The following is a 13,493-nucleotide window of genomic DNA, read 5'->3' on the forward strand; positions in this document are numbered from 1 at the left end:
TTTATCATCTCTGTTTCTTCCCTGATTGTCTACTCTCATTTTTCCCAATATTTGTGGACTCTGATCTAATTATTCCTGCCCCAATATTCTTAGGTTCCTGAACCTAAGCTTTTCTTTAGGATTTCTTCTCCTGCCTCAATCATGTATACGTTTTCCAATTCTAATAGACTCTTCTGGTACTTAAGGTCCCCAACTTCTTATGTTCCCAAACATCACTGAGGACAATCCAAGGATCCTCAGATCTCACTGTAGATGAAAATTATCTAAATGATGATATAGATCACAAGGGATTTGATACTGAATCCTAAGATCTAAGGAGTTATTCAATCAACAGTTATGTAGGAATTAACAAACAAATACAAGTTTATAAGGACCAAATTTATAAACACAGCAAACAGTGAGATTCTTAAATATTCAATTTTTTTACCTGTCAATTTAGGTGGCCACTCAAAGAGAGAATAGTGCTATGTCATTATGTCATAATATTCAGGGGAAAATAGAAAGAAAAAAATTAAAGTTGTGAAATTTTGATAAGCTCTTATCAGTAAAGCTTAGATGTTCCCTAAATTGATGAGGGCTTTGTTATGTTTATGAGGATCTCTGAAGTTCATTATTAGAATTTTGTTTCTGTTTTGTTTTTGTTTTTAGCTCAAAAATTTCACCCAAGTAGTGGGGATTTTTTTTGCTTTTTAATATTTATTTATTTGGTTGCACCAGGTCTTGGTTGTGGCAGGCATGCTCCTTAGTTGCAGCTCCCGGGCTCCTTAGTTGCGGCACATGGGCTCCTTAGTTGTGGCATACAAACTCTTAGTTGCGGCATGCATGTGGGATCTAGTTCCCCAACCAGGGATCGAACCCAAGCCCCCTGCATTGGGAGCACGGAGTCTTATCCACTGCGCTACCATGGAAGTCCCCCAAGTAGTGTTTTCATCTACTTTCTTATTAAAGAACTGCAAGTCTCTTGCCTATTTAAAATCTAGATATCATACTAGAAACTTGATAATATAAATGCTACTTTAACCAAAACTATCACTTGATCAGGATGGGATTTTACAAAGTCAGATAATGTGTTCTCCAAAACAGCCACCAAAGATACAAATGTTTTGTAGTTAGTTCTACAAAATAATATTCTTTGTAATACAGAGAATTTATAAAATCATACCTGACCGTAGGTCAGATGCATTGTACTTGTGAGTCACACAGGTGTGTTCTGCCTCTATCCCATCTGTTATTTTCAGTGGAATCAGGAGGTTTATCTAATTTTGCAACCTAGTAATGCCAGGAGCATGCGGGAATTGATTAATTCAAAAAGGAAGATCTAATTTCTATTTCTATATTTGCCACTAACTGGTACTGAGAGCTTGAAATGTTATTTAATATGTGTCCTGATTTCTGGCTGTAGCTGGATACAACTTTCTGAATGTCTTCTACTAGAGGAGCCAAAATCCCAAGGACATCTGAAGGTCCAAAGAAATACAAATAGATATTTACAAAAAGCTTTTGGAGCTAGGAATTTGCTTTAAAGGAACCTATAATATCAATAGTCTTTAAATGTATGTAAGTCAGTCTTCCAAATCAGCCCTTACCCAGGGTGACCTTTGGCTGTGCAGGCTGTGTACTCCACAAGGGCTCTCGGCTCAGGAGTCCAGACAGGACTGAAATCCAGTCTGAGCTCTGCTCACCAAGCTGTTTACCCAAGGGCTGCAGCTACTGAGAAGGATTCACCTTTTTCTAATTCATCCACCCAGAGGAGTGCCTTTTCTAATTTGCACAATGTTGCCCCCAATGGATAGCAGTGCCCCACACCTAGAAATAATAATTAACACTGGTTTTGCTATTATTACATGCCTTCCCTGTTTTGCCTCACAAACTCTGTGAAATACATATTTTTATGATTCCTATTTTGTAGGGCACAGAGTGGCTACGTAGCTTGCCCAAGGTTATGGAGCTAAGATTTGAATTTAAAACATTTCTGAATTTGATATGTATGTATGTATGCATGTATAAATAAATAAATGTATGTATCTGTGTGTGTGTATGTTTGTGTGTATGTATGTTTGAGTCTTCCATTTACAAGCATCTGAGCTGTAGAGTTCGCAAGAAACAGACTCAGACAAGGAGATATGCGCACAGGAGGTTTCCTGGGGTGTCTGCTCAGGATCAACATCTGTGGGGTGCAAAAGAAGCAGGATGGGGCAGAGAGAGAAGTTGAATTGCAATGTAGTTGTAACGGAGACTTCAGCCCATCACACAGGGAGCTCCAGAGGTGGGATGGCTCTTCAAAGTAATCCCCGGGTGAAGTAAGGGAGCCCACTTTATTCCACACACCTCCCCACACACACTCTTTATGCTCTTGACCAGCCATTGGAGGCAGACTGCTTCCAGGAGGAGAGCATAACCTGGGTCAAGGCAGGTCTCTTTAGCTAAGGGCAATGCCTGGAGAGGGACTCACCTGAGAGCTGTCATCCATCAATACTCCCAGCAGCTCAGAGAAGGAATGTTCAGTTCTGAAGGGGGCATCTCTGGAGTCCAGCACCACATCCACTACATGAGCATTTGGTTAGAAAAAAAGGACCAATTATATAACATTAGGGGAGCAGAGAGCCTACCCCATCACATAATGAACAGCACATGATGTCTAGATAACCCCCATCCCTTTCACACCCTCCCTGCATTTGAGTATGCTTTCTACGTGAGTGGCCCCAAAGTTTATGTATCAACCTGAGCATATGAAGATGGAAAAGGCCTTCACAATTTACAGAGCAATTCTTATCCATTATTTCATTTGTTTGGCATGGTAAGCTGATGAAGTAGGAAGGGAAGCTATTAGGATCCTCGATTCACAGGTGAGAAAAATAAAGCACAAAGAGATGAGTTCATTTACCTAACGTCATATGCAATTAAGGAACGGGAGCTGGACTCTCAGGTCCGCGGTGGCTGTGCTGACAGCAGAAAGTAGCTAGAAGGACTGAGGAATGTTGGCGCTTCCTGAAGGTAACGGCACTCCCACGCCGGGATCTGCATCATTCCTTAGCAACAGCGTCCTTATGCTTCTTTGGAAATAATTCAAGGAAGTTCATTTTTCTGGAAGCTATGTTCTTCACTAAGAACAAGGATTAAATGAGTCAAGAGAGAGGCTGATAACACTTCTCACAGTTCACCTCGGGAGGGCTTCCGATTTAGCCTCAAACAAAGAACCATGCTGAATATTTACAAATTTTTTGGTATATTCTCTCTTTGCTTGTGCATGAGTATTACAATGTAGCGAAGGTATAAAATTAGAAAAATCCTTTGAAAATGTCAGAAATTGCCACACGATTTCATAGTTTCAGACTTTGATCAGTTCCAGAAATTTAGCAATAATCCTTGCTTGGTGATATTAGCAGGAGCCTGTGGATGAGGGTACCTTCTGGAAAAAGCTACTTGCCTTCATCACTGGTAGTCCAGACTGTCTCTAGACAGTTATTCTGATAGTGTAACGAGGATATGAAAGCATGTCTTCTAATAAAGAGGTCTGCATTCATATCCTGTAGCACTAGAGGGTGTTCAAAATGCATAAACATTTTCTTTCTCATAAGTCCGTTCTAGAGTTTTGAAAAGTTAGCTTGCCTGTGGAGCCCTTGACAATTCTATTTCCCAAATTGCAGGGGCTTGCTGCAAAACGTATAAACTTGGTTTAATAATAAAATAGAGTCTTAGCAGCAAAAGAATCTTAGTGACTAAATGAACAGAATCTTCTTTCTTTCTCGTTCATGGGTACTAGGATGAAAGTACGCCTGTAAGCAACCATAGGCTTGCTCTAACCATGCTCATCAAAATAGTGAAGTCTCTGGGATGTGCCTATGGTTGCGGAGAAGGACACCGAGGGCTCTCTGGGGATCGTCTGAGACACCAGGTATTCCGGGAGAATGTAAGAGAACTAAAGTAGATTCCATTTCCTCTTCCTCTTCCCTCCCTCCAAATTAGGAATGAGTCCTTTGACAATGAGGGTCAGTGTTCCCTGAAGAATACTGTATTTTGTAAGGGTAATTAATGCTGTCTTAAGGTGGGAGGATTCCCACAAGATATCTCAAGACATCTAAAACCCAGGCTTAGGAAAGTTTAATTGGGAATACCACTTCTGCCTCCTGCCTGGGCAGGCCAACTCCCAATTGGTAAAAGAGTGTACAATTGGAACATGTGAATTAGAGTTTGAAAAAACATTGCAAAGATGAATACATTTAGCAAGCTTCTGATAGTCCGTGGCAAATAACTTTTTAATCACCTGCCTGGGTACTATGGAAGCATATGTTATATTAGAAAAAGGGATCAAAGTTTAGGACTTGGTTTGTTGTTCTTAGATACGGAAAATGGCCCTTATTGGGACAAAATAGGACTACAAAAGTAGCCAGTCATTTTCTGGCTGCTTTGTTTGAGAATGAACCTTGACTACTAAATATTTGAGATCATATCCCTTTGAACTGTGTGAAACTTGAAACTCTGCGCTCAGGCTTGCAAAGCATAATTCTGTATGGAACATGGAAATGTAATTCCAGCTCATTTTCATTTGCCGCCACTGGTGACTACTTTTCACTTAAGACTTGAGCAATAACCCACCTCCACAACAAGTCCAAAATGCAACAGTTGCCCTTATACATACTTTTGAACTGAAATATTTACGAAAATATTCCCTTAAAAACAAGGGGTCGATGCAAATTTGAGACCAGGAAACCCTTTGGCATAACTTAGCAGAGTTTTAGGATCATGTCAAAGTCTAATGCCAGCCCATTTTTCCTTGGTATTAGGTTTTGTCGTGAAATGTTCACACAGCCTTAGCATGCTGTGTTACTTTCCTAATCTATCATCTACCTATCTATCCATCTGTATATCATTCTCTTTCTTTTATATTCTATTGTGTTGTATTATATTAATTATTTGCATGTGGGAGTTTTATTCATAGTAATTAACTTCTAAATTCTGAAACTTGAAAACTTTGACCAAGATCTAGATTTTGAGGCCCCAAATTTTAAGAAATCAAAATAATAAGTAATAAGGCAGTAGAAAGCTGACATTGCCCCCATCTCTGCACATGTGTATGTGATTTTTGATCTTTGATTTTTATTCTATCACAGTATGAATAAATGCCTTCAAGGCTGAAACCACATCACTCCTCATGCAGAAAACCAATTCTATGAAATCAAACATCAAAATATAAAAAGAAGTGTCATGCTGCAGTTGGAGGTATAAACTCATTCTGATATCAGAATGTGCCTTTCTAGAATTGGAGAAGGTAGGGCTAGTTGGATCAGAAACCACTTGAGAGGCTGTTGTTACTGCTTAATCACCATATGTTCTTTTCTCAAGAGTACTGAATATTTCCTGTCAGGATGTCCAGTTTTCTACCTGCCTTCTCAACTTTGTTGATTTACATGGCAATACCTCCATTCTCTAGTAGCCCAGTTCAGTACTCACTATAGGGATTATACTCACTTGTCCGTGCTTAGTAAACACGTTGTCCAAGAGAGAAATTTGAGAAATTTTCCCTGGGAATGTCTAATTCAAGAAGCTAGATATTTCCAGATTTCTCTGGCATTGGATTATCAAAAGTTACTTAGCTTTTAATATATTAAAGACATTTCTTACCTCTACCAGATCAGGTCCTCTATACTTTTATTTTTTTAATAAACAGATTATTATTGCAACGATGTTCATCAAAGTGCCTAGCAATTCCAGCATGTTTCCTGGAATAGTCTAATCATTAGCTTGTAGTCCCAAATTATTGAAAGGGAATTCACTCTTTATATCTCTTGGAGAAGTTTAAAATATTCATTCAGAATCAAAATACGTATGGTTTGATATTCTGATTCTTGCTTGAACTTCTGATTGAACTCATTCAGACGTTCTAATAGCCTCTAAAGAGCAGATTTGAAACAATGCCTTTTTTGGTGTATTTTACAGAGAAGCAAGAAGTACTTTACAGGTTTCATTTTATAGCAAGAATCATTTATTTTATAAGAAAAGAAGCTTGCTTTAGAGCTAGCAACGAGTAACCTCTGGTTAACACCAATTTCCCAATCTTCTATGACCGAGTAAAGGAAAAATGGGAAAAAAAAAAAAAGTCAATCCACCTGACTTTGTTATACAGATGGAGAGACTATAACAAGGTCACACAAGGATGCCTATTGCTAATTACAAGTTTCAACCTTTTATAATCTTCCTTTTTCCTCTCGAGTTTTCCAAGAATCTTTCTCTGGGCCTTGATTTGTCAAAATGGTCATGTAACTTAAATTTTCTTCTGGGCCACCATTAAGGCCCACCAATAAGTCCCAATTCTCAGGGACTGCTTTCTTGGGGATCTAACTTCCTTGCTTCTGTCTGATTGTCCAAATTTCTCTATCCTCCTTTAAGGTTGTCCTCACCCAGGCACCCCTCCCTTCTTTTTTTTTTTTTTAATTTATTTTATTTATTTTTGTCTGCATTGGGTCTTCGTTGCTGCCCGCGGGCTTTCTCTAGTTGCGGCGAGCAGGGGCTACTCTTCGTTGTGGTGCGCAGGCTTCTCATTGCGGTGGCTTCTCTTGTTGCAGAGCATGGACTCTAGGCACGTGGGCTTCAGTAGTTGTGGCATGCAGGCTCAGTAGTTGTGGCTCGCAGGCTCTAGAGCGCAGGCTCAGTAGTTGTGGCGCACGGGCTTAGTTGCTCCACGGTATGTGGGATCTTCCCAGACCAGGGCTTGAACCCGTGTCCCCTGCATTGGCAAGCGGATTCTTAACCACTGCGCCCCCAGGGAAGTCCCCTCCCATCTTGATCTTTAGCTTTTTCCCCTCAACCCAGAGTTCTCTCTTATCATTTTCCCATTTCATTCCATTGTTAAGGACTTTCTTTTTTATGATGATCTTGTTCTCCACAAGATATCAACTAATCTCTATTATTGGTCATCTTAAATCTTTTTTCAAAGTAGGTGTTATCTAGATACATTTTCCCCAACAATCACTATCTAAACTATTCATGTGACTATTATATCATCGGAGAAATAACCACTATGAGGAGGTAAGACCCTGGCTTCTAATTTTGGCTCTGCTGTGAAACTTGGTGTATCAACTTGGGCAAAGTCCTTGACTTCTTTGAGTCTCAGTTTCTTCCACTGTAATATAGGGAAACTCTTCAAATCACAGAGAAAGTGTGAAAGTCAAATGTCGTTATGCACTTACAAGCAAGAAACGCATTTTAAACAGCAAAGCACTGCACAAATGTGATTTTTCTCTCAATAGTAAGAGAGGGTTAGGGAGCCCCCTAAGGGTCTCAGATAGTATTAGCGCATTCTGTCTGTGGCCTTCTCAAACCAATGAAGGTGATTTTATTTGTTCTGATGGTGGGGATTACTTGCTTTTTCTTTGCTAGATGGCAAAATTATTTGCTGGATCATAAGAAATATATTTTTAAGTAGCAGGGCCTAGTGGATGGTCAATTGCTTTTCATATCCTGAAGACCAACTTCTATTTAAATACCAAACTTCCACATTCAGAAGCAGACACAAAAATCAACAAACTAGACTTGCCTTTATTTTATGCCTCTTTCATGTTTCAAAGATCCTTCCCTCCTGACCATATAAGAGGACTCTGGACAAGCACTTCCTATAGCCCCTCACACCATCCATTAAATCTACTTAAATTCAAGATAGCTGAGCATGGGAGTGGCCTGCTCCTTCCCATGGCACAAACCCTTTGAGGTTTTCTAAACCTTGATGACCAATCCTATCACTTACCTAAATTTTACGCTTTAAGTTTTTTCATTGAGATCTTAAAATCTTGATCTTGGCAAAAATACTGAGCTCTTTCTGGGACAGCATTAGCCCCTAGTTTGGGGTTTTTCCTGAGGAGCAGCCCTTCTCAAAGTCATCTACCTAGTACTGCTCAGCCTCTCTCTGCCCACTGCATTCTCAGACGAGAGGGGCTGGCAGGGTTGGTGGGCACCAGCCAGCAGGGATGGATGGAAGCTTTTGCCTTTTGAGGGCTTCTGTCGCAGACCACTGGTATCCCTAGCTTAAGCTGGTACCTGTGACTTCTTCACTTTTCTTCCTTCCTTGCAGGCCCAGAACTGCCTCACTAAGTTATACAAGCTAGATAAGATGCAGTTCCGACAAACCATGAGGGATTATGTGAACAAGGACTCTCTCAATAACGTAGTGGACTTCTTGCATTCCTTGCTAGGATTTTGTATGGAGCCGGTCACTGACAGTAAGTAAAGCTGCACCGAGTTCCAGGAGAACTCGCTGGGAGGTGAAGCAGGTAGCGTTTCAGAGACACCCTAAATTTCTAGGGATAGAATGGAGAGGAAAAGATATCTGTTTGTGTGTGCGTCGTGTGTGTAATAAAATATAAACATGAGAAGCTTGTACATCATCTTTGACACATTTTGGAGGCTTGTGTATATGTATACATATATCCCCTCTGTTTTGGATTTCCTTCCCAGTTAGGTCACCACAGAGCACTGAGTAGAGTTCCCTGTGCTATACAGTAGGTTCTCATTAGTTATCTATCTTATACATAGTAGTGTATATATGTCAATCCCAACCTCCCAATTCATCCCACTCCCCCTTTTATTTGTGATCAGTCTTTTCTGTTTCCAGTGCTGGCATGAATTCCCCTGCAGGGCCCTGTCCGCCCCCCTTCTCTCCCCCTGCCGGCTCACCTGGTCGGCCCCACCTCACTCCACTTCTCACAGACTGAACAATATCCCCTGAGAAGCCAGCATTCTTCACCACCAAAAAAGCCACATCAAATTAAGTCTGTCTCCACCGAGGGACCATTTAGTAAATCATATTTTTTTTTATGTGATCACCTATTTAAAAACTGCTTAGGTTTAAAAGACGTTCTTAGGGTCAACAGTTGATCCTCTTTTTGTTGCTAAGATTTATCAATTAAAACATTTCTCAAAGTGATGGAATATGTCATAGTAAAGACTCTGAAGGAGACTATGAGTTGTTTATCTTTAAGTCCTCATAGAGATGATCAAACCAGGAGTATCCTCAATCCTCTGTTTCTGTGTTTTGTGTAGCCCTTCAGTAACTCCTGGAGTACTTCATTACTTCTTTAAACTATGTAGCTGAATGGAAACACTGCCTTTAATTGGTGCCTTTGCATTCCAGACAAGGCTGGGTTTGGAAATAACTTCACCACGGTGGACAACAAATCCACAGCCCAAAATGTGGAAGGCATCATCGTCAGCGCCATGTTTAAATCCCTCATCACACGCTGCGCTTCAACTACGCATGAATTGCACAGCCCTGAGAATCTGGTGAGAGGCTCACCTCTTCTTCCGACAGGAGTTCTCAGTCTCGTGCCGTGGCCTTGAGAAAGAGAAGTTGAAGTCTAAAACTTTTAAAGTTAAAATATCTATTTTCTCAGTGTCACCAGTAACTCACAGTAGAAACTCAGCAACACATTTCTCCTCCGTTACTTGTTATCCTACCTGCAAAGTGGCTTATCTCTTCCATCTCAGAGGTTCTGTGGTAGTTGCTGAGATAGTTGCTAGGTACTTAGAGCCCTTCAGAGAGAAGGTGCTAGAGCCCAGCGTGTTGGCTCATGAATTATTAAAGAAAGTTATACCAAGCTTTTGTTTGAAACCACGCTTACTTAAAAAATTAATGCAAATATGCTGCTGAAATGGGTTTTGTCTTCTTTTATCGAACACTGTAATCTTTTAGCTACTCTTCAAAAAGACTGTGTTAATTAAACCACTGAAGCCACAGGTACAGAGAGCCAGGCTATAAAAGGTTAGTGTTTAATTGCTACTAAGGAGATTGTGGTTTGGGATAGTAAAATGTGGATGAAGACTGAGACATCTGCTATGACTAGATGAATTCAGGTCTCTCCCAGGAATAAAGAAGTATTTCTCTATCTTACCAATCTGTTAGATACAATGACTGCTATGCAGAAATCAGCCCATTTACACATATGGACACTATCTGCTAATCTACCTAAATCAAAGAAATGGTCTTAAGCTACTCTAAACCACTGAGACTATGTATTCACTTAACTTGAGATAAACAGAACAAAACCCCAAATGAAAAGGAATTTAATTTTGCTGATTGTTGAAGCCATCCTAGCAAGGTTCTTGGAGCTTGTGAATAACTTGGGTACCATCCATGCGTTCAGTTTGGTCATAGCAAGAAGTAATTTGACAAGTTGATTATAGTATATGCAAGCTCTTATATGTCTTAACCTACAAACTCATGTATAGAAGAAATACTATATTTCTTATTTTTCTTTAAATCAACTTAAGTTTGGCTTTGGACCCCCATTCCACCAGAATGGCTGGAAGTTGAACCTCAGTCATTCATGGGTCTCCCCACCTCACAGAGTGGTGCAAAGATCCCCAAGTCTTAGGTGTAGGACCCAGTGCCTGGTGAGGCTGCGTGGGTTTCAATCATCAGTCATGCCTCTTAGTTCACGTAGTGCTCTCTGCTGCTTAGGGATGGGCTGTCTGGTGAGTTTGGAACCCTTGCTTTCTGGGGCCTTGCCATCCATGCAGGAGCCACCAAATTGCAGAGTGAGAGCATAGGGCCTTGCTGCCCACAGGACCCAAAGGACATTCTATGTTTTCCTTAGTAGTTCTTCCTTCTGCTTTTCCAAACATCATAGGCATAATTGTCCCAGTGGTCTTAAGTTTAGAAACCCAAAAGGGTTATAAGGTAAGTGTTCTGTAGACTTCTGTGTTCTGCTTTGTCATGAACTTTTCCTAAGACAAAGAATATAGTAACTACCTTCTTAAAGAGAGAAGAGAGAGGGGGAAATGCTGAATGCAAAGCTTAATATCTTAAAAATAAAATAAAAGTCCTGCATTAAAAGTTGACTCACTAATATGTTGGTTTTAATAGCCCTGTATCATCTTCAGTCCATAGTCAAGCTCATGTTCAACTGGGCTACAACATACATATTATTTGTTAAATTTGTTAAATGGATCATCCTTGAATATCAGGCTCTGTTGGAAGTGTCTAGAGGACTTAGCATATTTTATCACAATGATGCAGAAAATTTGGAGAAGCTGAACAGAGACTGAAATCTCTAGTCTAGACAGAATTCTGATTGCCTTTTTTTTGCAGGCATCTCTTCAGAAGTCACAATTAAGAGAGAAAATTAAAAGCTTGCGAATCCAGTGGTTAAAAGTGTAAATTGATGTCTTTCTAATGATACAGCCAACTTTCTGAATATGAAGCATGGTAACCATCTTTTTTCATACTAAGGATGATGGGCAAGGTTCTTGGTAATGTTACCATAGGAACAATGGAGGGACAGGATACCGTTGGTTTCACTGTAGTAATATGTTTTCCTTTTATGATTCCAATGCTCATCTAAATCCAAGGAATTACCTTCTACCCCTCTTTCTGTGAATACTATTCAATCACAGCTATCTTTCCCCGCACTTTCCTTCTGGCCTCCAAACAGGGACTGTATTGTGACATCCGTCAGGTGGTCCAGTTTATCAAAGAGGCCCATGGGAATGTCTTCAGGAGAGTGGCCCTCAGTGCTTTGCTTGATAGTGCTGAGAAGTTGGCACCAGGGAAAAAGGTGGAGGAAAATGAACCGGAATCTAAGCCTGGAGGTGGTAAAAGGTTGGAAGCTTGAGCTCTCTGAATATGAGGGTTTACCTATGTCTGTAGAATATAATCTTCTGTTGTACTGTCCATGTGGTTCCTACATAGTGTGTAACTCCAGTACAGGGATGGGGGAACTATAATTTTTTGTATGAGTGATATCACTGGTGGTGGCCCAGCAACAGATTAGAAAAGGAATGAGTTTACCATCAAATAAATGCTGCTTTTGTATGAATCAGAGCTCAGTTGATCCCAAACTTTCATACACTTGAACCACACTTCAAAGCTCTTAATTACATGGTAAAATGTTGTCTGTGTTTTGGTCCCTTCTATAGCTAACTTACATTCTTATCCAGAAAGGAAAAGCAATTACTGTTACCATATCATCCTGTTCAGCAAGTAATATTTTTAACATGGCAAAAGACAAATTGCTGAGCAATGCCCAATTATTTTTTCTTCTAATAAATATGAATTTATTGTATGCCTATTGTGTAAGAAATGCCACTTACGAAGATTAAAAGAAATACCTAAACTTAAAATCTTGCCTGTAGTTAATGGCTCTGTCTGCAATGATGGTGGTATCCTTAGGCAATAAGGTAGGTAGGTCATGACTCAAATGGTAGGATATATTCCATACCAACATAGACTCATGATGGTATAGGGTTTGCAGGGCATTTAGGTTGTCTATAACAAAGTGTTTTGCTTTATGAAGTATATGAAGTATTGGGAGGTGGTGTCCTGCTATGTTGTGATTGGTGGAATGTACCATTTGCATAGGTCAGAGGCAGGAAGCATTGTGGATAAAGGCCAGGTGACCTCTGCACCTGAGGAATGTCGCAGCTTCATGTCCGGTGGCCCCTCACAGACTCCAGAGCAGTAAGTAGCATTGGTTTTGTCTCCCATGGAGTGGGTTGAGCACTTCCCACTGGAAGAAATTCTGTTTTCCAAGTTGCTGTTTGTTTGTTTTTCATTTCTGTTGAACTTCTCCTTGCTTCTGCCCTTTATTTTTCATTCCCAAAGCCACTAATCTCTACAGGCCCAAATCACAAATAACCAACCTCGTGTTTCCAGGAAGCCTCCCTCACTGCCTTTCCCATTGCCAGTCTCTACCCCACTTCTGCCTTTCGTGCACAATCCTGCAGATTAATCTTGAAAACTAGCATGTGTATCAGGTGGGCTGGGGATGGCATCCACTTTCTTGCTTGAAATCACTTATAAATCACTTACGACTGTCAATGTAATCAATGAAGCTTTTCCAAAAATAAGTAAGATAATCTACTCTCCTGTCCAGCGTTAGCTGAAACATCGACTCTTCTCCTTTTCACCTTGGTTCTCTCCTGAGATCCATTCCAATGCCCTCTGATATCAGTTTATCTCTACTTTTCATAATAACAAAATCAAAAGCATCATGAAAATAGTCCCCTCAGAAAATGTGAGGATTACTGTAGACACCAAATATACAGTCTAGTTCTATGAAAGGCTCACTTGTATTCATTCTTCTTTTGAGACCTATTTACCCACAAGTGGTGTGATCAGTATTTAAAATATGATCATTTTAGGTATACCATTCTACTTCCCAAAACCCTGATTTAGTATTAAATGATTATCCTTTCAGAAATTCTGCAGGGTATTCCAGATTTTATGGTATCCCCTCTCTATAGTCAAGGAAATCACAGTCATGAAATAGGACCTTGGTAATCCACAACAAGCAAACAAAACCTTTAAGGAACAAAAAGCCTGCACAGTTTTTGTAGGCCTTTAAAATCTTAGAAACTGCCCCTAAAATGGGTGGAGAAAAGTAAGGAGAAGGTAAATCAACCGCATGGGTGCAGGGACCACGTGAGTTTTTACTTACCATTACAGACCCAATGCCTAGAGGGGGCGCGGCCATGTAGGCACTTAATTTTAAGAATGAATGAAT

At 40.2% G+C, this 13,493-nt stretch overlaps 1 protein-coding gene across 6 annotated transcripts in view; it reads left to right on the forward strand.

The window, feature by feature from the left end:
• UNC80 (unc-80 homolog, NALCN channel complex subunit) overlaps positions 1-13,493 on the forward strand; it is a 239,477-nt gene that overhangs the window by 47,532 nt on the left and 178,452 nt on the right. For 5 of the 6 annotated variants that reach the window (XM_036858465.1, XM_036858466.1, XM_036858469.1 and 2 more), the window contains exons 14-18: positions 3,764-3,910; positions 8,066-8,213; positions 9,125-9,273; positions 11,424-11,590; positions 12,350-12,448. In XM_036858465.1, coding sequence (XP_036714360.1) covers positions 3,764-3,910; positions 8,066-8,213; positions 9,125-9,273; positions 11,424-11,590; positions 12,350-12,448 — 710 coding nt within the window. The remainder of the gene's footprint in view (positions 1-3,763; positions 3,911-8,065; positions 8,214-9,124; positions 9,274-11,423; positions 11,591-12,349; positions 12,449-13,493) is intronic. The other variant, XM_036858468.1, reaches the window with a different exon arrangement.

This window comes from Balaenoptera musculus, chromosome 7 (genome assembly GCF_009873245.2).
Source record: "Balaenoptera musculus isolate JJ_BM4_2016_0621 chromosome 7, mBalMus1.pri.v3, whole genome shotgun sequence".
Lineage (NCBI taxonomy): Eukaryota > Metazoa > Chordata > Mammalia > Artiodactyla > Balaenopteridae > Balaenoptera > Balaenoptera musculus.